This window comes from Buteo buteo, chromosome 8, assembly GCF_964188355.1.
Source record: "Buteo buteo chromosome 8, bButBut1.hap1.1, whole genome shotgun sequence".
NCBI classification, from domain to species: Eukaryota; Metazoa; Chordata; class Aves; order Accipitriformes; family Accipitridae; genus Buteo; species Buteo buteo.
In genome coordinates, this window is record NC_134178.1 from 39,416,520 (window position 1) to 39,440,437 (window position 23,918).

A 23,918-nucleotide genomic window follows, 5' to 3' on the forward strand; every position below is an offset into this window, starting at 1 on the left:
AGACCCAGTTATTTTTGATCACTGTTGGCAAAGTTTAGAAAAACAATCACACACAATAAGAGATGAAAAATATAAAGTTTGTGAAAGGTTTTGTTCATGTTTTCCTCTTGATTTTTTTTTGTATGTATCAAATGTATCAAAACCTGCTTTTCACCATTTTATGAAATTGTGACTACAACCTGTATGTTTCAACTTCCTGGTTTTTTATTCCCCTCTTGGTTACACACCATCAACTCTAACAAAGCAATCCCTGTTATGTTACAATGGGCCTTACACAACCAACTCTAACAGCACATTATTTAATTAGTTTAAAGAATTATTGCTTAGTCAACATATTAGTACCTTAACCATTACAATCCCCCTCCCTTTTTCTATACCACTAATTTACTTGTCAATACCCTATTACCACCCTTCTGGCCGCTTCCAGGATGAAGTTTATATAATGAACAAACTCCAGGTTTTATTACAGTTACAACATAGATCTCAATTCCAAAATTACTCCAGATATAGGTAACTAAGAATTTGATCCCTTCTACAGGTGGGGAAGCTTGGTTTTTGTTTTTCCCTAAACCCAGCATTATACTTTCTGTATCTCCCTCTTACCTCTCTTTGGTGACTTTTTTTTTTCCCCAGGTGATCAGATATCTGATGTTGAATCTTTCTTTCTTTTCTTTTCTTTTTTTTTTTTTTTTTTTTAATACATGCTTTGCAGCCTACGGAGTGTTTTCTAAGTCAGCCTGAAGAAAAACAAGAGAGCACTGTAAAGGCAAAGAAGAGAAAGAAGGTATGAATGTCGTAGAATGTGTTTAGGGACTGGGCAGTGGGTGTATGTGCTATTACAAGATTCAGAATTGGGACAACCCTGTGATGATGATAAGTAATATGGTCATAATATTGCAGCCTCTTTTAGAGAAGAATAGAAATTCCTGCTTTTCTGACGTCACTCAAAATACCCATTCCCAGCCTGAACTGTGGCATTGTGTCTATACTCTGCTCAATGGTTGTATATGTCTACACTCCACTTCCAAGTGTAGCATGCAGGGAAAATTAACTACATCAAAGCAAGGTGGAATTCCAGTTGCTGCAGAATCTGCCCCATTTCAATGGTGTGGTCAGGCTCCAGCTGCTGTTATATCTTTTAAGCCAAAAACTGTCCTTGTTCGCTCTTCTCCTCATAGCATAAGTATATAAATAAATACTTTGTCCCTCTGGCCATGCTCCATCCTCACCCTCAACAACAAACACACTCTGCAGTCTAGATGGAAATTATATGACACTGGGCAAGTTAATTGTCTTTCAGGACAGACTTTAAATAGTTGCCTCCCTTGCAAGGCTGAGAGGTGGCCTTTTTATATTATGTTAGGCCTCTTAATCATCCAGGGAATGGGAAGAGTGAAGAGAGGGATTTTGCTTTAAATGCAGCTCTGGCAGAAGTGACTGCAGTACTTGTTCCACTGCTGCCAGAGCAAAAGCATCCCATGACAGAGATTGGTGAACCAAACCTAACAAAAAGACCCTTTTCTCAGGCAAACAATAGGCGCTTAGTTACATCTTTGGTTTCAGTGGAGCTAGGCCACTAACTTGACATACACAACCAATCAAAAAATCCATCAGGAAATATTTATCAGGTTGATCTATGGGTTCCAAACAAAGTGCTCTCTCCAAAAATAAGGAAAAGGTGGGGGGAAACCCTTTGCTTTTAAGCATCTGGAATGAATTGGAAGAAAAATAATAAAACTTCCTGCACGAGGAACATTTCCCCATAGCTCTCCTTGAAATAAAGGAGTTTGCTCAGGTGTCCTTGCTCTTGCTCTTACGGAATTTCTCGTTAGTATCAGGCTTCTCCCCTCCAGAGTGCTGTAATTTTCCTGAAGGAACCAAGTGGCCCAACGAATGACGTAATGGTCCTGTGGAACAGCAGCTTACACTGAATTACAAAGTAAAATGAGCCTGATAGTTCTGTCTTGCTGTCTGCTAAATCAGAGGTTCCTAAATGTGGGTCAATTACAAGGCAGGTTGTGGGGCTGGGGCTGGAGAAGGGTGTTTGTGGTTGACAGGAAGAACAAAGAAGAGGTTTGGTTGTGGGCCTCATGCAAAGGCTGTGTGTGCTGCTGATGGCCTCTGGTCATTCTTTGAGAAAATAGCTGCTGCATGGCAGAAAAATACAACTGTGCGAAATCAGGGTGAATCTTGGGAAGGAATGCTACAGCTGCAGGCACTGCAAAAACCTGCTGAACAACCAGACGTCCACCGGAAAGTCTTCCAGGGACTGCAGAGGGCTTTGCACCAGGCCAAAGGTAGACTGAGAGGAAGGCATAAGCACTTCATCTCGGCATATCCCACTGTCAAAGATTTAGTTGGGGTCTTGCAAGCACACAGCTGGCTTTTAGCAGAGGTGAAACAGGCAGCAGCCAGAGTGGCAGATGGCTGGGAGAGGCAGCTGCCTACTTTGCCTTTGCTGTAGGGTGGAGTGGCTTCAGCAGCCCCCATATGGCTCTTCCCTGTTCAGCCTTCTGCCCCTTATGCTGCCATTACGGGAGTATTTGGGATGTATTGGGCAAGAGGGAGAGACGGAGTAGTGGGGAATGGAAGAGAAGGAGGGAGTGGGTGCTGGGATGGAGTGAGGGAAAGAGGGATGGAAGATCAGTCCCCTACATTAAAATTCCTGCTATAGCTCTCTTCAAAATTTCCATTGATCTTTGCTGCCTTAGCAAATTTCCGTTGACCTTAGCCTGCCGAACTTGCACTGAAGGTACCCACCACCCCTCTAAAGCTGCTAAAAATGCCTACCTCATCTCTCTGTGAAATCTCACTTTGCCTCACAGATACATACCCTATTGCTCTGTCCTAACCACACTCTCCTGCTCCTTTTCACTTCTAGGCTTATGCTGCCATGCATCCTCCTGACCGCAAGTTCAGTTCAGTTTATGCAGCTGAGAAACCTTAAGTTGGCGTTCCACAATTGAATCACTTCTCAGTGAGAACAAGAGAGGCTTCGCATTCTTGCCATTCTATCTAGGCTGCCTCTATCCTTGAAAATCTGGTGTTTTCCTAAATGCTGGCAGATCATTCAGATAACAGGAACCCTGTGCTGTTCTATCCCCATGATCCATTTAATTATGGGGAAAAATACAGCAACACTTTCACTTCAGTGAAAATTCAGACCTGTTATTTGCTAACATTCCTAAGGTGTAAAACGCAATCTTTATGAACTCATGTCCAGGCTCTAAAAATTATTAGTTTGGTTTAAAAAATTATACATCTTGGAAGAACAAAGTACCTGCTGAACTCTTTCTGCTTGACTTCAGGTTTTGTGAGTTTTTAACTCATTTACATCACACTTGCATGGTATTCTGTGAATATAGCTAACCATCTTGCCTTCCAAAATGGATAGATAGTTACTCTATTTTAATCAAAATATAACCAAGACTTATATAACCACTTGATTCCTGTTATGCTTTAAGAATAATAAGTTAAAACAAATGACGAAAAAAACCTGAATTTTCATACTGATACTTAAGTGTAACAAAAGCAAAACTCACAAAACCAGCGTTCAGTTATTTCTTTGTTACAGCAGCATTTCAGGTGAGTGCACAAGATATTTTATCTTTGGGCTCACAGACCATCTCATCGAAGTATCTGAACTTGCATCTGAAGTCTGCATCCCCACTAAAGATGAAGGGAATCTTGTCCCATTGTAAGGTGTTTTTCTAATTAGGCTGCAGTTAAGCCCATGTAACTGTATAAAGTTACGGAGCAAGATTTATGTACAGTGTTGTTAGCTAGCCAAAGAGCAGAAATTATAGAAATGCCATACTTACCCATTTTACGTGTTTTTTTAGAAGAAAATTTCTGATATTCTGGAAAAATCCGCTCCAAAACCTGGTGTCCCTGCAGATCTACAAAATCTTCTTAGTCAACATTTTGGTGAAAACCGTTCAGTGATTGAAATAGAGGAATTAAAGCTGTCAGGTAACTTACCCTACATTTAGTAGATAAATAATGAGGGTTTTATGATACTGTTGAGTTCCTTTTCTGCAGAAGAAAGAGAATTTTGGGGACAGGTCTTGAGTGGTACTTTTTTATGGAAATATTTTCTTATACTGTATATTAATTTGATGTTTAAGTAGAGTTGTTAGTTTCTTCGGAATAAATGTGAGGTTTCTTGGAATTACAGAAATAAAAAGAAATGTTAAAGTGTGTCCTTTTATTGTAAAGTATTAATTTCAGAAGCTCACTTTTGTCATAGAAATTATATGATTCCTAATAATAGCTTCCAAGATGCTGAGAGAGTGAAAATGTATTTTGTTTCTGGGATTATCTGAGTCGATACAAATACATGATAGGAGGGCTGACAGGAGTAGACAAAGAAATAATGAGACATCATTCTGATGTGATTATGAGATCTTGAATGCAATGGTTTTTCAGGGGGTGCCATGAAATGAGATGGTAGTTTTGGCCCAAGCATAAAGTGACCAAGTTTTAACCATGCCGAGGACCCTCTTGGTTTCCCATATTCTGTCTCCAGTTAAAAGCCAGTGATAGAAAAGGCAAAGCAGGATAGAACAGGGTTAGCTTCTGTCAGTTGGAGGTTGCATTAGAGATGAAGGCAACACTGAACTTCTCTGCCTCTTACTCTGCAGATAAAGAGGCACTGTCCATTATTTGTTGGTAGTGCTCATGAAAAGCAGATGGCCTGGTAACTATAACCTGCATACACCTTTGATACATCTTGAACTTTTAGTGACCTGTGGCCAATACAGGTGTCTTTCAGACCAGCAGTGATTTCTCTCTTTTAACGTTTAAGCCTGTTTTTCTAGATAAATGTGCTTCTCCTTAACATCCATGATTCTAGGTTGACCCTTCTTTATTGCTATGGGGCAGATTCAGCTTTCTTGTTGCATCAAGAAAACCTGGAGGCGTCCCATACGGATTGCTTTGAAAAGCTTGTGTTAAATATTTTTAGACTTTTAGGGTTTTTAGCAAATGATAAATTGTTTTGGTTTCTTTCTTATTAAAAGAGCCCTTTGGACTATTAAAGTGACCCATTTCCATATGGATTGGCTCTTGGGTTGGATGGAGATATTTTTTCTCTTTCTTTTTGTGCTGGGAGTTGAGGCTTAGAGTGCCAAGGAGTTTATGAACTTCTACAGCTGTCAAGTCATTCATGTCAAAAGAGTGAGCAAATAACAAGCAACTACGTGGAGTCATGTGTTCTTGTTAACTGACACAGTGCAGAAGGTCAGGTTTGTAGTCAGCATGGTCTCTTGCAGCAGTCTGGACCTATGTGTTTCTTCCCCCCTTTCTGAAACTTTCATTTTAAATTGTTGTTAATATTCCAGTGTTGCTGGACTGTTGCTGAAAAGTCAGTGACTGAAGTTCGTGTCATTTAGAAACAATCTTTTGAATTGTTCAGTCATTAACGAGACTTAATGAGTTCAGAAGAGCAAAACAACAGCAAAGATATTTTGCCACTGGGTGGAAAGGACTGTGGTGGGTGTGAAGAGCTCTCCTGTTAGCACCAAATGCTTATGGAAGGGCAGCCCCTGCCCTTCCCCACCAGCGTCAAGTGCATCTTTTAAACATGATTTTAAAAGTAAATCAGCTGCTGATCCTTCAGTTGTACACATTCATTGCCTTTGGAGCTCAACTCCCAATAAATGTCAATCTCTGGATTTAATAAAAGGCATCGGTATAAAATAAAAGTTTTTAGCAAGACAACACTCATTAAATGGAAGATACAGTGACGGAGAGTGTCTATGCTCAAGAAACTACACAAGCAGGACTTCAGGCAGCCATCAGCTACAAGCAAAGTTTGTTACACTGTCTATTTCAATGGAAATCATGGATTGACACTGCCAGCATTAGCACAGCACGCAATCCATGTAAACGTGTATAACGTCTGTAAGGAAACCTCCTTAATTATTTAAAATATATCAGCAAACATCCATAGACAGGCACCCTGAGGTGCTGTGCTTCATGACGACAAGTAGTGGGTCCCTGAAGAGAGAATTGTTAACGCTCTGTGGGAGTGTATTATTCCATCAGGCAAAGGAACCTTAACAGTGATGGCAAATTTTCAGACTATGTAATTTTAATCACCTTTTCAAGAACTGAGACTTTCTATATAGACACTGGAGAAAGGGCCTTCCAAAGAACTTGTTAGGACCTTGTCTTCATTGCCTCTATATGAAGGTTAAAGTTAAATGACATGTCTGCCACAGAGTACTTTTAAGACTTGCTAGTTAACATAGTGACTGGGTAAAAGATAGGCAGGCAGGCAGTGGGAAATGAAAGAAGAGGAACGTGTTAAAATGCGGTGTAGGTGTTGCCGTTAGGGTCAATATAGTTATGTAGATGACCACAATATGAAAGGCCACAAAGAGGAACTAACTTATTGACAGGTAGATTATTGGTAGGTTCTTGCATTTACACATTGTGAATTGTTTGGGTGATCTACAAATGTATTCCGTTGTAGGTAGATTGGAGGAACAGCCTAGCAGGTTGACTGTAAGGCTTTTTGCTAAGACTTTTGATTGATTCTGGAAAAGACATAGGAAAACTTTTTTTGAAGTGTGTGATCACACCTGTGCAGCCCTGTATGCAGGTTTCAGGGTGGGAGAAAAGAAAGGGATTGCAGTTGAGTTGAGAGATGTTACCTTTATTGATTTATCAAATATAAAGCTTCTAGTACATGATGTGTACACTAATCTTTGTTTCACAAATGGTCATTTATTGATGATGGATTTTAACACAGTTGTGATTTCATCAGTATATCTAGTGGTTATGCTGCAAACATATGCGCTCCTTTTGCTGTTAAAAATACATCAACAAACATATTTTTTCCTTTATGTTTTCAGATTCCTGTTTTTTGCCAGCCAATGATCTCACGCACAGTTTTTCTTCCTACCTGAAGGAAAGTGAGTTAAAATGTTGGTCTGGATGAGATGAAAGTTGTACAAAAAACGTTGTTAATGCAATATTATTGCAATTTTTATCTGTACTGCCAAATGTTTTTAATTATGAAATATTAATAACTTTGGTTTTTCGTGACAGTTCTTGTTTTTCTGGCTCTTTTTTACTCTATCACTTTTTTTTAATCAAAATGTTCTTGGGTTTCTTTTAATTGCTAGGGATTATTTGTCAGTAATTTATTGTGGCTTCATAAGTAGGTGTATGTATTATCTTACAGTAAAAATCCTGCAGCTGTCTGCTGACATGAACCGAGAGAATTTTTATTCTCTTGTGTATTTATATAGAACTTCTGGTCTGGTAAATGTTTCTTTTCAATTGGTTTTCTCTGGTACAAATTGTCATATGTGGCAAATGAAGACAATGGGCTTGTCACCTTACAAACTGTTGATTTTTAATGCTTATCTAATTTGTTCAGTTATTTGATATTTCTGTATTTTATTTATTTGGGGCATTTTATTTTCCAATTTCTCAGCCATGACTAAATGTAAAAGTGTTGCAAGAGATCCAGACCTCATAGGAGTCAGCCTGTGTGTTCTTGCTGCTGGCTACCATTCATCATGGACTCTTGTGATTTAAAATTGTGGCATGTAGTAGTTTCTCTGTACGAACATGGGCTTTTTCATTGCAGTTTGTCCTAAGTGGGCAAAACTCCGTAAAAACCACAAGGAGAAGAAGTCAGTGGTGATGCTGGTTATCTGCAGTTCTGCTCTTCGTTCCTTGGAACTCATCAAGTATGTCGATAGCCAATGTTATGTTGAGGTTGGCAGTCAGTCAGAGGTTTTGTCTTGGAACCACAGACATAAAGGCAAAACTGGGACACTGTCCTCTGCTAGCCAACAAATTCACTGACTGAAACTGATGCAATATCCCTTGTTTCTTTATACTGTGGGAGTGTGGTGTTTGGTTTTACACTGAAGTAAGCTCAGTACTTCAGTTGCATGGACGTGCTATTTTTGTTAAAAACCAAAAATAAAGTGTAACCAATTTGGGGGAAACATGCAACATGTTATACTTGGGAACAGAGTAAACCCATAAAGCATCATGATCCACCACTAAAACTCGTGACTTTGCACCAAAGGCAATGAGGACATGGCGTTCCAGGGCCTCAAGTGCCAACGTTTGCGTCTGGCCTGAGTGCCTCAAGGTCTGTGTCCTGTTCTCAGCTGGCTCAGGCTGGCAGAACTGCTGTGCAGAGATGACCATTTTCAGTGTTCCCTGTCCTCTTTTTTTTTTTTCCCTTCTCTATCCTCCCCCTTCTTATTCCAGAAGTCTTGATGACTTTGATGAATTAATGTATACCTCACAAATTTCATGGTTGTCCTTTGCGTCTTGACCCCATTTCCTGTGATTGTCAGTCAGCACAACATGAGATGGAGAGTTGGGAGGTTTGACTCCTTGCCACAGATAGAAGCATAGATACGGCAGATGTGCCAGTAGTGCTTAGCCCCTTCTGAGACTTAGGTGGTTTATATGTATACTTGTATATAAACCTTTAGCTTTGCACAAGAGAAAATTGAAAATTTGGCGCACTGCAAAAAACATGCAGAGAAAGCTGTCTTAAATGACATTCAGTAAATACTGAATATGTTGTCTCCTGCTTGATTAATACAGAACATAGAGTTGTTACGGTGTGCCAAAATGGAGTGTCAGAAAATCAAGTCAGGTTTTCCAACAAATGCTTGTTGGTTAACTGGAATTTGGGCAATCTCTGCAGTAAAGACTGTGACAGCCTAGGTTTTCCCAGCAGCCACGCTGCAGGAAGACTCTGTAAAATGTAGATTGGTCCATATGCAGATCTTTTCTTTTGTGCACGCACATGCATGTTCATTCATGCCTGAATCTCAGTAACTTGAGATATTTTTGAATTAGAATTTGGCGATTAGTCAGTTTTGAACTAAGTTAGCTGTGAAAGCACAGGCCATAATTATTAAGTATTAGCTGAAAAGCTATCTAAACAATATTGCCCCCTACTGATATCTTCTATTGTGTTTGTCCAGTTGTTGATCACTGTTGATCAAGTAGCAAACAGGAATGTACATAGTGTTCAAAGTACAAGCAGGGGTCACTGGGAGACTGTGTGTCTCAAGCATATTGAGAAATGTCAGTTAGTTTTGCTTTTCTCCTGTGTGGTCTTAATCCCAGCTCTGATGCTTGCATTTCCTTTTTCAATTTTTTTATTGCTAGGTCAATGACAGCATTTAAAGGAGACTGCAGAGTTCTCAAGTTGTTTGCAAAGCACATAAAGGTAAAAGGGCTCCAAGGGAATTTTGGTAGGACAACTAAACAACTAACTAGTGTCATACCATTTTCTTTTTAATGCATTTAGCAATAGTGCCTTTTATACAGTGTTGGTATAAAGTTCCTTTCTTTAGGTAATGCTTCCTTTGGTAACCCATTGTTGCAGTTTGAGGAATCTAGCCAAACACCATCTCCAATAGCTCTGGTGCAATCCTATCAGAATGTGGATGCTTATGCATGTGCTATGTTTTAAAGATGTTCCACATTCCTGTGAGGTGCTCATTCGAATGGCTTTTGCCTGTTTAAGTAGTAGGCTCACACACATAGGTTTGTAGAAGCAAACTATACCAGCATCCACATTTGCATTCTGACGACTGGATGCCTGGTTACCCAACATCCATACCTGTCGGAGAGCACAAATTATGGGGATTTTGGAAGTAATGAGTGCGCATTTGGCCTTTGATATGAATGCCATCAAACACACAAATTTTGCTTTATTTCACACTTGCTTTATTTCACCCTTTTCCAGTGTCTTCATCTTGAAGAAGTTTAAAGCTAATTCAACTTTGTCAGTTTTCCAGATACTTCCAGAGAATTTGTTTAAATGCTGAAGGAAGCATACTGTTCTCACCTCTAAAAATAGTTGGTGCTATAGCAGATTTTCAAAGTTGAAAATGATTGAACTTCTAGAGAAGTGTGATGCCCAGCTGGCTGTTATATTTCTTAAACTTTCTCCCAGATATATCAGTTCGACAGTTTAAAAGATGAATAGCATTTGTTACTTGATGGTATTCTAGAAAGAGATACTATGAGATCTTGAATTTATTTCCATCTCTTTGAGAAATTTTAAAACAATTGTGGTTTTACTGTGGTTTGTCTTTCTCTCTTCAAATTAGATAAAAGAACAGATGAGTATGTTGGAGAAAGGCGTGTTCCACATAGGGGTTGGAACTCCTGGGAGAGTAAAAGCGCTAGTGGAGCAAGGTAGGAGAACAAGGAGGGTTTTCTCCATAGGTATTTTATACTTGGTCTCATGAGAAGCGAGACTGCAATTGTTTTTGAAGCGCTTAGGTTGTCATGAATCTGTGGATTTGGGTACTAAACTGTACAGTTCTGTTTCTCCACTTTTACTGTGTCAGTCAAAATAAGGTCAAGATTCTAGTAGTTGATTTTATGATCACTTTAAGCTGGCATAAGTCAGTATTACCAGAGAAGGGCAGAGTAATACTTCCCCCCCTTCCAGTCAGCGCCCACATATTCCCCCTTCCTGCTTCTTGCGCTAGCCCAAGAGTCTGTTTGGCAGCTCAGTGAACTGATCCCAATTAAAACAAAACCAGTGTGCATACAAAATCAGGTAATGAGCAGGCAGAAGTGGGGGACTTACTCTTTTGGCAGGAATACTGATTTATGCTGACTTGAAAGTGATTGCAAAACCATGGTGTAAGATTTAAAGCTCCAAGAAACCAAACACTGCAAGTAAATCAAAAGGAAATAATGGCAGAAGTCATTGTATCATGTCACTCTGAGCTCAGTGTGAACTTTTGTGAGGGGTGGATGAAAGATCTGCTTGCTGATTTGATTTTATTTCTGATTTGCCTATAATGAAATTAATTATTCTATATAAATCTCCTTTTCTTTTACCAAATTTTGAGTACTTTTACTTACTCAATAGACATTATGTACACAAATAAAAACAAACAACAAAATGACAAGATGATAAGGTGATTCTTTCCGTTCCTCTTTCTAAATAAACACTGTCTTGCTCTGACTGTGGTTTCTTGGTCAGGGACTGGCTGTGGATCAGGACTTTACCGCTCCTTCCAAAAGGGCACAGCAGTAGCATAATTTTGTTGCTTTCTGTGCCCTGCATCACCATTAAATCATTACTGCTCAGCACATCAGCACATTGCCATGTTAGGTGGAGGCAGCTTATGGCAGGGACACAAGGGGTATCATCTTATGCTAAGGTCTAGTCCTTTTTTGACACCTTAGTGTTGCAGTGCCAGGTCACTAGAGAATGGATATGGAACTGATATGGAAAATTGTGAGCATTGTGTAAAAGACTAGGGAAGAATAGGGGGGGAACAACTGGAGGGCCAGTTCAGAAAGGACTTTTTTCTTCTTTCACCACCATTTTTTTGGAGAATAAAGGAATTCTTCAGCAGCACCACTGACCTGACTCACATTCACATAGCACCCAGTCCTGTAAATTGCGAAATGCTGTCAGTTCCCATTAACAAGAGTTTTCAGGCTAGGGTCCTTGTAACTTACCAGCTCCTCATCAGCTATGGAAATTCAACTCCTGCAGTTTCATCAAGAGGAAGCTTGAGGAATTATTTTCTGGCAGGATGTTAGCTCTTGACAAGCCTGGCAACAGTAGTTGTTCTGCTTTTGTGTTTATCTTCGAAAAAGGCAAGGGATTGTGTGGTTAAGGGAGTTTGCAGTGTCAGTGCATTAGTTTTCTAACCAGCAAATGTAGTACTTCAGTGTTCGAAGATTAGTTTCCTTGGAAACAGACAGCAGAAGATGTAAAATTCAAAAATCATTTTGATAAGCACATGTCATATTATCTGGGTAGTAAAATTTATGTTGCCTTTTTAGATGGCCTGTGCTTGAACGCCACAAAATATATGGTTCTGGATTGGAACTGGAGAGATCAGAAACTAAGGAGAATGATGGATATCCCTGAGGTATTGTATAAACACCTGTATATATTATATTCCATATATTCTACTTTTGATTCTAGTGCCCAGATCTTGGTCAGTAGGGTTTTCTTTCTGTAAAGCTGACTTCAGTGGTCTAGAAACACAAAGAAGTCAACATTTGACTGGTAAGTCTGTACTCTCAGGTCTCAAAATTACCTCCTGAGGAAGATTTTTTTCCTTTTTTTGTTGCAAGTCATAGCTGTGACTTACACAGTTGTGCTGTGAATTTCTCCTGTTTATGCTAGATGGTTGTTCTACCTGTTGCCAGAAGTTCTCTCAGTAAGAGGATTTTGTGTAAAAGTTTCCTCACAAACCAAATAAAACTTTGGAGAAGCATTTCTTTGTCTCCATCTGAGAGTAAGATAACTCCTCGTGAGTAAATCCACAGACAGTTCGTTCTTTTTTTGTTTTGTTTTGGGTTTTTGTGGGGTTTGGGGTTTTTTTTTTTGGCAAGAAGTAGGGTACAAACTATGTAGAGCCATCCATCATTTGTAGACTCCTTTTATGATAATTCCCTATTTTTTTCAGTTCTGTAATCCAGCTTTTATATTTATTGCTGTGACAAGGCATGTTTACCGTATGCTGTCGGGCATCAACTGGTATCTAGCCAGAGAGAGTGAAAGAGGCAGATTCCTCCATCAGTCGTCATTATGAAGCTCCCAAGTTCCTGCACAGTTGTTTCCTTTTTATTGTGTATTTAGAGCAGGCTGATATGCAGAATCCCCAGGGAAAAAGGACTGTTATTTTAGATATAGACATTTTGCTGTTTCACAAATGAAGACAAATTATCAGTCGTTAATCCTTCTCTGTGCTTGTCTGTGTATTTGAGTGTGCTGTATTTTACAGTCCCACACACACAAAGGTACATGTTCCTAATAATTTCAGATAAAGTGCCCCACAAAAAAATACATTGCAGAAATGAAGTAACAAAAAAACCCCAGCTTTGCTTTTTGAGGCATGAGGCTCCCTCTTGTGGTAAATACATAAGGCTTTTTTGTATGGTGCTTGCACTTACCTGTAAGTTTTTTAAAGAACAGAGAACACAAATTCACAGACAGCAGTAGAAAAGGTGCTGGTTGCAGTGGGATGGATTTTTGAAGTCAACTGAAGTAAATATAGCCACAGTAGACTGTAGGTGATTCACCTCAAAAAACTGAAGATTATGTTGCTAATATTTGATTTTGGGCTATTGCAAACCTGAACTATCCCTTACGGCTCACTGTAGGTAGCATCACACCATTTCTGCATGTCTGTCTGGGAATATAGGCCAAAAATTGTGACTCCAGATGCATTTTATGAAGGCAAAATCTTAAGGCTAATCTTAACATCAAAATGTTAAGGCTTAGCTCAAGTTAAAAGCAAATAAGAAAGAATGTTACACCTTCATATATAGTGTTAGCATAAGGAATAGATATTTATGTGTGATTACAGAATAGTGAATATGTGATTACAGAAAAGTCTTCGAACTTGCACTTGACTTGGGTAACACAACATACAGAAAGGTTTTTGACATCTTGAGCTGTGTAAGTGGAGCGTTTTGCAGCTATTTGTCCTGCTGCAGACATCAGGCAGATTCCTGAGAGTTATTTATAAGGAATGTTAGCAATAAAAGGTACCCAAACAACGTTTTGGAGATAAGTCATCTTAACACAGTAGAAACCAATGGGATGTTTTGGCAACTTGCAGACTTGAAATATGGGATACAGTCTTAGTGAGCAGAGGATCTTACTCTTTTACTTGTATAAAAATTGTCAAATACATGCTATGAATAATCAGAAGTTTTCTCAAAGAGGAGAGGAATTATAGTACCAAAAATGTAATTTAGAGAACTGGCAGTTTGATGTACTAATTTCTTTCATCCTGTATTAGTTGTGGAGGCAAAATTGTACCCTTAAAATTAGAAATGAGGCATACTGACCTATTTTCAGTGCAAACCTCAATTGTCAGTAATTTCTTTGCGTATTTAAGGTGCTGCATTGCTAAATTTCATTGTAATTACACCAGAAAGCAAGAACAGCTGGAAGCACGTGTCCATTCTACTTGCTGTTTTTGTACTCATCTGATATTCAGTGGAGAATTATGTATACAGTGGTATATTCCGATAAATATATGAATTTAAAAACACATGAATCTTCCTACATGACAGTCCTGTACCCCATTATATCTACATAATGGATGGTGGCCTGATCCACTGCTCTCTCAGTTGCCTCAACATCTCATTAGTTAATGCTGTTGGACTTTTTTTTCCTCTGTTTCTGTCTCTCCCGCTTCATTCATCCCAAACAATGGAGAGAAGGAAATAAAAAGAAAGCTCACAAAGAAACCAAAGAAGGGGTGAACCAGTTTGTCAGACCCTGTCTTGGCACAGTGGAGTTATACTAAATCACAAAGGTTTAAATAAAAATCAATTGTATACTTTCTGATCTGACCAAAGGACAAGCTTCCTGCTTTGAAAGCTTTGTGTATAGAGGTTGATGGCAATACAGAGCTGTCTCAACTCCTTAGATTACTTGTTTGTAAGATTCAAATGGAGTTGTTTCAACAAAAACCAATATTGTATTGTCTCCAAACAATACAAACACTGAGCCTTGAGTAAGTTTGAAAATACGGAAAGTTTAAGTTCCAGGCTTCATGAAAGTAAAAAAATTATAGGAAATGGACTTGTGATAAAAAGACAACTGTTTTCACCCTCATGTAGCACATCCAGTGTGGAATAGAGGTTAGTCAGGCTTTCTCACATCATTTATTCCTGTGCAGAGTGGAGGCACAGAAGGATATAATCCTGAGATAAAACTTGCGAATAAGTTATTTGTAAGTGGGAAGAGGGAGCTATAAGGAGACTCTGGAGTAACTGTGATAGAGAATCTTGTGTTCCTGCTGAAATGTGTAGTCAATATTTACTCTCAAATACATTTGTCTTTTATCTTTAGATAAGCAATAAGCTACAGCCATATCCGTGTTATAAACCAAAGTACTTTGCATGCAGCACGTGCAGACCTGACCTTCATGCTCACTTTCATTCAGGTCTCTCAGACACAGACAATGTTGTGGCTGTTGCAGTGCAGTACTGCCTTTGGACTACTTGACACTGGTTGATACTCTGGGAGGTCCTGTAGGGATTTTGCAGGCCAGGATGGACCTCTTGCTGCGGCATGCTTTATCAGCTCCTCACCAGTTACAACTTTTCCATAGCCATGTTAGATGGGACTTCACAAGCCATAGTTGTACTTTAGGATTGCAGGGCAAATGCTGGGTATTTTAAAAAATGGAAGTATGCTAGAGCTCAGGACCTTGTATGGGAACCTTTTCTTTCACTTCTAGTCCTATAGTAAAGTGCCTGAGTAAATAAATAATGGTATTTAGCCAAAGTGTTATCAGTAACTTCTGATGCTTTCTTTGATTTTTGTTTTCTTCAGATAAAGAAAGAAACAATTGACCTACTGGAGATGAGTATTATAAAGCTGTGCAGAGAAGGGTCTGTGAAGCTGGGACTCTTTTAATGGTTTTACCAACAAGGAAGTAAATGCAGCTGCATTTTACTATTATCCTGCCTGCAATTGGCAAGTGATTAACAGGTGATGGAATCAAGAATTTTGAGTTTTCAGAGGTCTGTCAATACAGAAAGAATGCACATTGTGACTTTTCCTGAGTTTCCTTTTAATAATAAAACAGAGGTTTTGTTTGTAGTTTTAGTATGATTTTTATTGCAGGAACAATGTGATACTGAAATGAGAGTTACATTGCAGTCACCTGCTAGATTTACTGCTATATGTCACTTTTAAGACTTTGAAGATGAGCAAGCTTGGGTGTGAAAGTCTTTGTACAACTTACTTTTCTGTTTTCTCCCTTTGCTGTCCCAAAGGAGACATTTACTTCTCTCAGAGTTGTAATCTAGTTCTTGCCCTCAAGGGTCTTTGAAAAAGTTGTATGAATTTCAGTAATTTGTCAAAAAGGTATTTTTCACTTCTCTGTTCTAGAGCTGGCCAAATGCTATTTTTTGCTATTACATGATAAATTATATTATATTGAGACTTTATTTGGTTAAACTGTTGAAGTGTGCAAAAAATATTCTTCCATTCGTCCATTTAAATTAAAAGGAGATGATCTCTGGGTGATTTTTTTGTCATTGTGGATAGTAGGGAATGGATGGACTTTTTTCAGAGGACGAGATGAACAGAGGTGAGCAAATCATCAGCATCTTGGAACACCATTGATCCAAATCAGATGTTTTGAGAATGAGTTGTCCTTTTGTGATAAAGAACACCCAACCTTTTTACAACTTTAAATTGTATCTGAATCAATAGCAATGAATGTAGTAGGTTAAGAAAATTGATTTGGTCTTCCAAAGCAATGTTTTGTGTCCAGTGCTGTCTCAGCAGCTGCAGTTCTCCCCAGCGGCATCCAGTGCAATTTAAGAGCTCCTTTCATTGTATGCCATGCCTGTTAGCTTGGCAGCTATGGAAATGAAGGGAGAAGAAATAATGCATCTGAGATTACACAGAAATTCCAGTATAGCTGGCAGTATCCCTGCAAATGAATAAGACATAACAAATCCTACTGAATTGTGGGGCAGGAAAAAGCATATATTTAAGCTTTTCCAGGAAGCATGAGGTAGACACCCTGACCAAAGTACACAATCGTTTGATTGGTACAAGCTGAGCATGGGGATCCAGGTACAAATGTAGAAAATGAGGAAGAGAGAGATCTAGTTAATAAGTAATTCCTGACCATAATGCAGGTTTGAACAAACAATAGTCTCCCAACAGTAAGGATAGTATCTCAGCTTAAACGCTCTCCAGCAAAAGTATATTATTCCTTCCTCTCACCAAGAAGAAAATGAAAAACAAGACAAGTTCCCTTCCACAAGAAGGAGAGGCACGTCCATCCAGATGTCCGGATAACAGTGCGTTCAAACAACAGAAGCTACCAGCTTGGAAGCCCCAGCTCACCATTGCGGCTGTGCTGTCCTGCTTTTTTCTCACAGGCGTGTTCTGCCTTTCTGTGGGAGTCTGCCTCATAATGTCCGCAAACAGCGTCAGAGAAATCCAGGTTTGTTTGGGCATGGTGTTCTTATGAACATGTTCTATGAAGAAGAAACAGGGCTACATTTGGAGGGAAAAGGCTTTGAATTTTTGCTCCTGGATAAAGATGACAGCAATGGCTTCATGCCTTGGACATGTGTCCAGCAGCCAGTATTCCTGTGAAAATCCTCAGAGATAGTTGGTAACCGATAAAATCTGAGCACTGGGTGGTTAACTGGATGGTAATATCTGAAATATGGGTGGTAATTACTGCCACTGGCTTGTGATATCTGAAATGTTGTTATTATTTTCTGGATTTTTGAAAGGAAATAAACTAATCCCTTTGGTTGTGTTTGGTACTAGAAGAACGTACATGTTTGCTGGGGCAAAATCTTAAAATGCAGGGAGCTGTGACATTTAAATGCCTCCTGGAGGCAAGACTGGTTAGACCTGTGGTGGTATTAATAGACTCCTGGTTGGAACCAACACTCAGCACTACATCCAGGCTGTTCGAGAGGGATGGGCCATAATGCTTGTGGGGATTTGTCAGGCATTACTTGGTCAGCCAGACCAAGCTGCAGAAGTGTTCTTCACTCAGCACTCCTTTGCTGAGGAGCAGATGTGGAGGTTCTGCAACAGTCATCAAAAGGCTCTGAAGCAGCCTTAAACTAGGGATAAAATTTGTGAACGTTCGTTGAGGCCAAGTCCTGATTCTGTGCCTCCGTCGATTTTTAATAATGTTTTTGGCAGTCCAGAGTCACTTAGAAGAGAACTGCTCTGAGAAGTCTTGGAGCTAAAACACTAACCTTTTCCTATGTGCATGCCCTCTATTACAGTATCTCTGCTTGTTCACTTCTCTGACAGATTGATTATTCAGATAAGTGCTCAGATTGTTCAAAACTTCGTGAAAATTCCTCTAACTGGAATAAGGAATGCCACTGTTCTATTAATTTCATGCTAAAGGAAGATATATTGGTAAGTGGATGCATGAAACCAACTCAACTTGCTTAATACTTCCTGTTACATATATCCCTATATGATAAAATATACCAATTCTGCTTGGTAGAGCTCCTGACTAAATTTTCTTTGTACTTTTTAAAAACGTGAAATATTCAAAATTTTACACTTTTGCCTTTACTATTCATTTTGGTACATGTTAAAAATAATTAAGATCAGGCTACCTCTGTCCTTGGTTGGGAGATGTCCAAGGAGAAGATGGGGCTGGAGGAATGAGTGTTTGATTATGGAGGTGACTTCTCTCTGTATCTCTCTCTCTGAGTCAGTAGCAAACCCTTTCCCTTAGTCGAGGGTTAGTTGTTACTGCACTGCTAAGCTCTCAGATGAGAAGGAAATCTGAAGCTCTGACCACTTGTCATAAGTAAACCCCTGTAGTCTTTTTTACAAGGGTTATGCTGTTAATCCCAAAGGTCCTTTAAATAATTCAGGTGTAGCAATGTCATTCTGCAGTTTCACTTGGGAAAAGTATCCTTCATTTCCTGTCCTAAACTACTGGGTCATGTTGCTGAGACTGTTAAAATGCTTCATGTTCCACCAAGGAGATCTTATGCTTAGAACTGCATAAATGATCCCTTAAAATTACAATGCAATTTAAATTACAAAGTCACTTTAGGGTTCTTCAGTATTGAAGAGGCTGTTAAAATACTTTGTAATTCTTCAGGTTACAATGATGTTTGAGATGAGAAGTTTATTTAACTGAATAATGGGGGGTTTTATAGTTTAATAATCCTCTTTCTTGCTTGTATTTGCCTGCCTAGCATCCTCCTTTTGATTACAGGACTAAACTTTCCAAAGGGTTCAAATTATTGATGAGAGGCAGCCTTATTTTTTCAAAAAATCTGAAGGAATTAAGAGCTAATGGGTACTTTTTGAAGTTTCTTGTGCACCTTCTTTTATGGAAAATGAGTGTCTGTCTCATGAAATTATTCATAGTCATTGCAGGTTCATGGCCAGCCATGCTGTCTTGAGTAAAATAATAATCAGACATTTTTATTTTAGGTTTTGTTTGGTGATTTAAAGTATGTTTAATTTTGTGCCAAAATACTGAACTTTTCAGTTGGGGTAAAGACAAGATTCTAGCCAGCATCCACTGAAGTAATTTCTTAGAGTGTAGTTACCAACACTTAAACGTGAATTGAGTACTCTCTTCCCCTCTCTTTTTTAGCAAGTAATAGGATTTCACTTTGTCTATGTGAACTCAGCTTATTGAAGGGATTTATCCTTGAATTCTAGGGTGACGTTTTTATGTACTATGGGTTGCAAAACTTCTATCAAAACCACCGTCGATATGTGATATCAAGAAGTGACGCACAATTGTTGGGTCGAAATGTAAATGTAAGTTTTCTTCTTTTATTACGAGATTGTCAGTATTTCCATCAGGTGCATCTTTGACCATATGGATAACTAACTAGACGTAACTGTAAGTGTGTTAAGATGGCTCTAGGGAATAATAGGAAGGTACAGATTTTCAGCGTTTGGTCTCTGCTTTTATGATTGTTAGGGCCATTATGTCTAATAAGTTAATAAGAGAGGAAGATTGAGGAGATAAATAAAAGATGGCAGTCCAGTGTTGCAATTCTCAAACCGGCACCTGGTAAGGATGCTGATTAAAAATACATTGTCTTTTTCAAATAAATTTACAGAAAGCTTTTCCTTCTAGTGTTTTCAGTCTTCTTAGCCAGAAATGTTTTAAGCTGTGCTTTTATTATAGGGTTAGGGAATTAAGTTATTCTGAGTCTTTCATTTGCCATCTGGCTTTGGAAGCAGACAAGGAGCAGGAAAAGGTTTATGGTGAAATAGGTGATCATGTAGCATGCTAAGTATGCAATTTAGAGGTCTAAAGAGGAGGCTAGACAGCATCACCTGCAGCAGGCCTACATAAGGCAATTGGAAAATGCAATCATTGCATTCAGGTTTTTTACTTACAAATTTAAAACATGTTTTCTTTGGCTTAAAAGTAGCATTTCTCAATATACACACAGTCCACACACTGTCCTCTTAGTACATATGATGGTTGTGCCATAATAATCTGTTAGTTTTATAAAATGCTTCTTGTAACTCTCAAGACATGTTCCGCATACAAACAAAACACCCAGATTCTGTGCCTGATTGTTCTGTGACCTTGAATGCAGATTCAGAAGAGCTACTGCGCACCCTTCACCACCTACCGAAATGGGACTCCCATGGCCCCCTGCGGTGCTATTGCCAACAGCATGTTCAATGGTAAGTAGGTACCTTCCACATCTGCCTTGCTGATTTCCACTTGAAACTATTCCGTTACCCCAATCCAGCTGAGTCCTGATATTGCAAGACCTCTGTCTTTCTCCCACAAAAGGTTTTGTTTGGCGGTGCTACTGTGGTGAACACGGGGTCCTGCTTCCTACAGTTTAGTAACTTGCCCCTCATTTTGAAACTGAGGAAGATTTTTATTTTACTAAGGCTCTCTTCAATGTGAATATACAACAGGACTGAGGAATTGAGTCCCTGGTGAAATAAGGAACAATGATACAACAGATTTAATGTACTTCCTTGCTAAAAAATACATTCTCGTACAGTGATGGGAGAGCCCAGATTCTGCCTTCCTACAGTGGTGTGCTAAGAAGGAGGTGACATGTTCTTCACGTTGGTTTGAACCTTTGGATCTATGTGGTTGCATTTTGTTCTTTAAATGCTGGAAGCATACATAGTCCTACTCAATTTGATCCCAGGTTTGGTCTTGTTTGTAGTAACCTAGTGGGCATAATCTACAGAGTACATTTAGGCTGAAACGTAGAGGGCTCCTAGCCATGAACACTGGCAGATTTCAGAATGGATTTCTTTGGGAGGAAAGGAGACAAAAAACTTCTGCAGACTGTTCCCCCCTACCCCATCCTTTTTGTCTACTGCTCCCCCCACACCCTTTTTTTTGACCTGTTCCACACAGCGGTTTTTGGCAATGCAGCAGCTGTTTTCAAGCAGCTGAGCCATGCACACTAGAGGACTTGTGAAGGGCAGCTGCATTCAGTAACTTGTAGATCCATTTGATTTTCATCATTTGATTTGCACCCACCTGCTCCCCTGGAAGTCTGACTTACTGGACTGGGCTCAGACCTAGGCCAGCAGAGCTACCTGTGTGGAGCCCACACTGTTCTGGAGTCCTGGCTGCAGGACAGAATGCTCCTGCAGAGAAGTAGGGATACTAAGATTTTAAAATGCTAAGGGTCAGCCTCCCAGAGTCTGCCTTTGCATCTGTCCTTAGTGCACAGTGTGTTGAAAGGTTCCAGCCGCTGGTGACGTGGGGGAAGGAGGTGATGTCTGAATCCCCCCTCTGGTAGCTCATTGCTGTCCCTCTGCTGTGAAAGAGGGTGCTTCCTGTTCACTTTTGACACTTCAGCTGGTTCTCTGATTGCTCTCTAATCTTGTTTTGTAAAATGAGGAAGATGACCCAGTTCCTGCCACGGGAAAGGTTTTTAACCTAAGCTAGCCCGTAAGGGAGCAGTCAGACAAGCAGTTAAACAGGCAGAGGTCAGAGAATTGCAACTCATGTTAATAAACTAGTGACAAACAGCTGGGGAGGTAGTGGGGCACAGAATGACCACTTACTCAGAAGAGCATGTCCGAGCCTTAAGGAGCTGTGTGAACACAGGTTTTGTAGCAGGATTAAAAAAAGGAACCGCTCATGCAGTCGAGTTGTGTTTTTCATATTTCCTAAAAAGTAGCCCCTCCCCTTTATATCATCTAACTATCCCTGCCCATCATCTTGTTGGCTGCATAGGTGTTTACATAGATGGCAATGAGACCTATAATGTTTTTGCCTTATGTTAAACTAATCTAAGTAGGAAAATTGTTTTTTGCCCACCGAAACAAAATGGCATGGTTAAGCACAATTTTAACTAAATGTTTTTTGGTTGCAGGAAGTGTTCACATCCAAGTTGGTAGACAAGGACCAAAGCAAAATTTTCTCCAAAGGATCATGGATTCCCTTGATTGTCCTTTCACCTCTCCTCTGTTCCCTGAAAACACATACTATATATATCGCAAAGCAATCAGTTCAGGACAACTGTCAAAGAAATGCTAGGGAAAGCTGACTAGGAGAGTAACTTGTGTAACTAGCTAGAGAGGTCCAGAAATGATTTGCAAAGAATTTAGTCACACAGGAGTTGATGGACATGAGATACTTGCACATATTTCTACACAGGGATTCAACAGGATTATTGGTAGGAGTATGTTCAGTCTTTAAAACGTCAGAAGTTCTAAGGCTCTGCAATCTTAATTCTTCTTACAGAATGTACCATGCTCTGTACACAGTCATGTTGAAACCTTTCCCAGGATTTTTTTGTTTTGTTTTCTATTCACTTGAAAGGTGCTTCAATGTGACAGTTTTTGTTAGTCGTGCTGGCAATTAGAATGACTGCCTTTTACTCATAGTTATTGCTTCTTGTATTCCCTGCAGATACTATTGATCTGTTTTACAATCTTAACTCATCTGTTATTCAAGTACCACTGCTGAAGACTGGAAACAGTTGGTGGACAGATAAAAATGTGAAATTTCGCAATCCAAAATCATACAATCTCTCTTCTGCATTTGCAGGTAAGAATGGTTCCATTGGTATTCCTTATTTTTCAATGGCTTCCCTACCTCCTCCTGCCCTGTGTGTGATGGTCTCCCGTTCTGAGATGAATTGCCTTTGGGAGAAATACCTCCCAAACCAGGTGGGAGAAGCAACTTCAGAGGGTGACTGAGAGCAGAAGACAGATTTAGCCAAAGTACCACTTTTTTTTTTTTTAAATCACTGACTGAAATTGGGAGAAAGTGGTTTTGGAAGACTGAAGTCAGCCCACATCAACACCCTCCTGTATAGTTTCTTGTAACGCTTAATCTGTCCAGAGAAAGCAAGGATGCAGTCACTTTATTGTTTCCTGTTGAAAACATCTATGAAGGAGAATTGCATGTCACATCTTTCCTTCTTCTTGCCTTTGCAGATTCTTAGGGAGTTGTGAGACAAGTGAGGCTGCTATTATGACTAGTTCTTTCAAACAGCTGTTTCCTAGGGCTGTTTCCTTGTTATGGTTGATCTGTTTTGAAGTGGGACTAAAAGCTTCCTATTCTGGATCAGGGCAGTGCTGTACTGGATGCAATACGCAAGAGTTAATTATCTAAGTAGGTTTCATATGACAGATTCTAGATATCATAAGCTGTGCTGTTAGGACACCAAAAAGGTGCCTTTCCAGTTGTACAGGAATAAGTTAATGTATAAAAACGAAGGCAAGTTCCCCACAGAGAGCATGTTGCTTGCTGAAGAGGCAAGAATCCAGAATAAACAGTATTTTTATTTGTTCAAGTCACTTTCTTTTTCCTGTGCTTGAAGTTTCTAATGTGTAGCAACCCCTGGGTACTGTTAAACTCTGTTAATTCATGTTTGAGGTGAGTGGAGATGGTTGGGTGAAAAGTGTTATGTAGCATATATAATTTTTCAATACTGGACAGTCTGTGTCTTTTCATATCTCATATTCTGTGTTGGTTGTGAGTAGGCCCAGAAGTTAGTCACCAACCACTGTTTTTACTGATCGTGTGTCTTTCCTGTTTGCTTTCTTTTTCATCAGGGACAGCAAGACCTCCTTACTGGCAGAAACCAGTGTATTTGTTAGATGAGGAAGATGAAAGGAACAACGGTTATGTAAATGACGACTTCATTGTCTGGATGCGAGTGTCAGCCTTTGCTACATTCAGAAATCTTTACCGTCGTGTCAGACGGATAAGGCAGTTTGCAGATGGCCTCCCAGCAGGGAATTACACTTTTCATATTTCCTATAGTATCCTTTCATATTATCCAAGACTATTAGATGGTTACAAGAAGATGGAAGTGGATGGGATTTGTATAGTAAAATGGCAAAGAAACCAAGCAAAACACCCAAAACTAAATCACCTAGTTTTGAGGGTGATGAGGCAGCTACAAGTGGATTTTCTTTAGCCCGTGCAGAT

General features: G+C 39.5%; 2 protein-coding genes across 14 annotated transcripts in view; both read left to right on the plus strand.

Annotated features, from left to right (window-relative positions):
- CMSS1 (cms1 ribosomal small subunit homolog) overlaps positions 1-16,041 on the plus strand; it is a 244,960-nt gene extending 228,919 nt beyond the window's left edge. The window contains exons 3-10 of one of the 2 annotated variants that reach the window (XM_075034291.1): positions 713-784; positions 3,843-3,972; positions 6,861-6,920; positions 7,604-7,706; positions 9,160-9,220; positions 10,110-10,197; positions 11,815-11,903; positions 15,335-16,039. In XM_075034291.1, the coding sequence (XP_074890392.1) occupies positions 713-784; positions 3,843-3,972; positions 6,861-6,920; positions 7,604-7,706; positions 9,160-9,220; positions 10,110-10,197; positions 11,815-11,903; positions 15,335-15,418 (687 nt within the window). In that variant the 3' untranslated portion in view covers positions 15,419-16,039. Of the gene's footprint in view, positions 1-712; positions 785-3,842; positions 3,973-6,860; positions 6,921-7,603; positions 7,707-9,159; positions 9,221-10,109; positions 10,198-11,814; positions 11,904-15,334 lie in introns of both variants that reach the window. The other variant, XM_075034290.1, reaches the window with a different exon arrangement.
- A 279-nt stretch (positions 16,042-16,320) lies between these two features.
- LOC142033816 (cell cycle control protein 50C-like) overlaps positions 16,321-23,918 on the plus strand; it is a 37,579-nt gene continuing 29,981 nt past the window's right edge. For all 12 annotated transcript variants that reach the window (XM_075034280.1, XM_075034281.1, XM_075034286.1 and 9 more), the window contains exons 1-6: positions 16,321-16,967; positions 17,804-17,914; positions 19,190-19,291; positions 20,089-20,179; positions 22,389-22,526; positions 23,540-23,749. In XM_075034280.1, the coding sequence (XP_074890381.1) occupies positions 16,755-16,967; positions 17,804-17,914; positions 19,190-19,291; positions 20,089-20,179; positions 22,389-22,526; positions 23,540-23,749 (865 nt within the window). In that variant the 5' untranslated portion in view covers positions 16,321-16,754. The remainder of the gene's footprint in view (positions 16,968-17,803; positions 17,915-19,189; positions 19,292-20,088; positions 20,180-22,388; positions 22,527-23,539; positions 23,750-23,918) is intronic.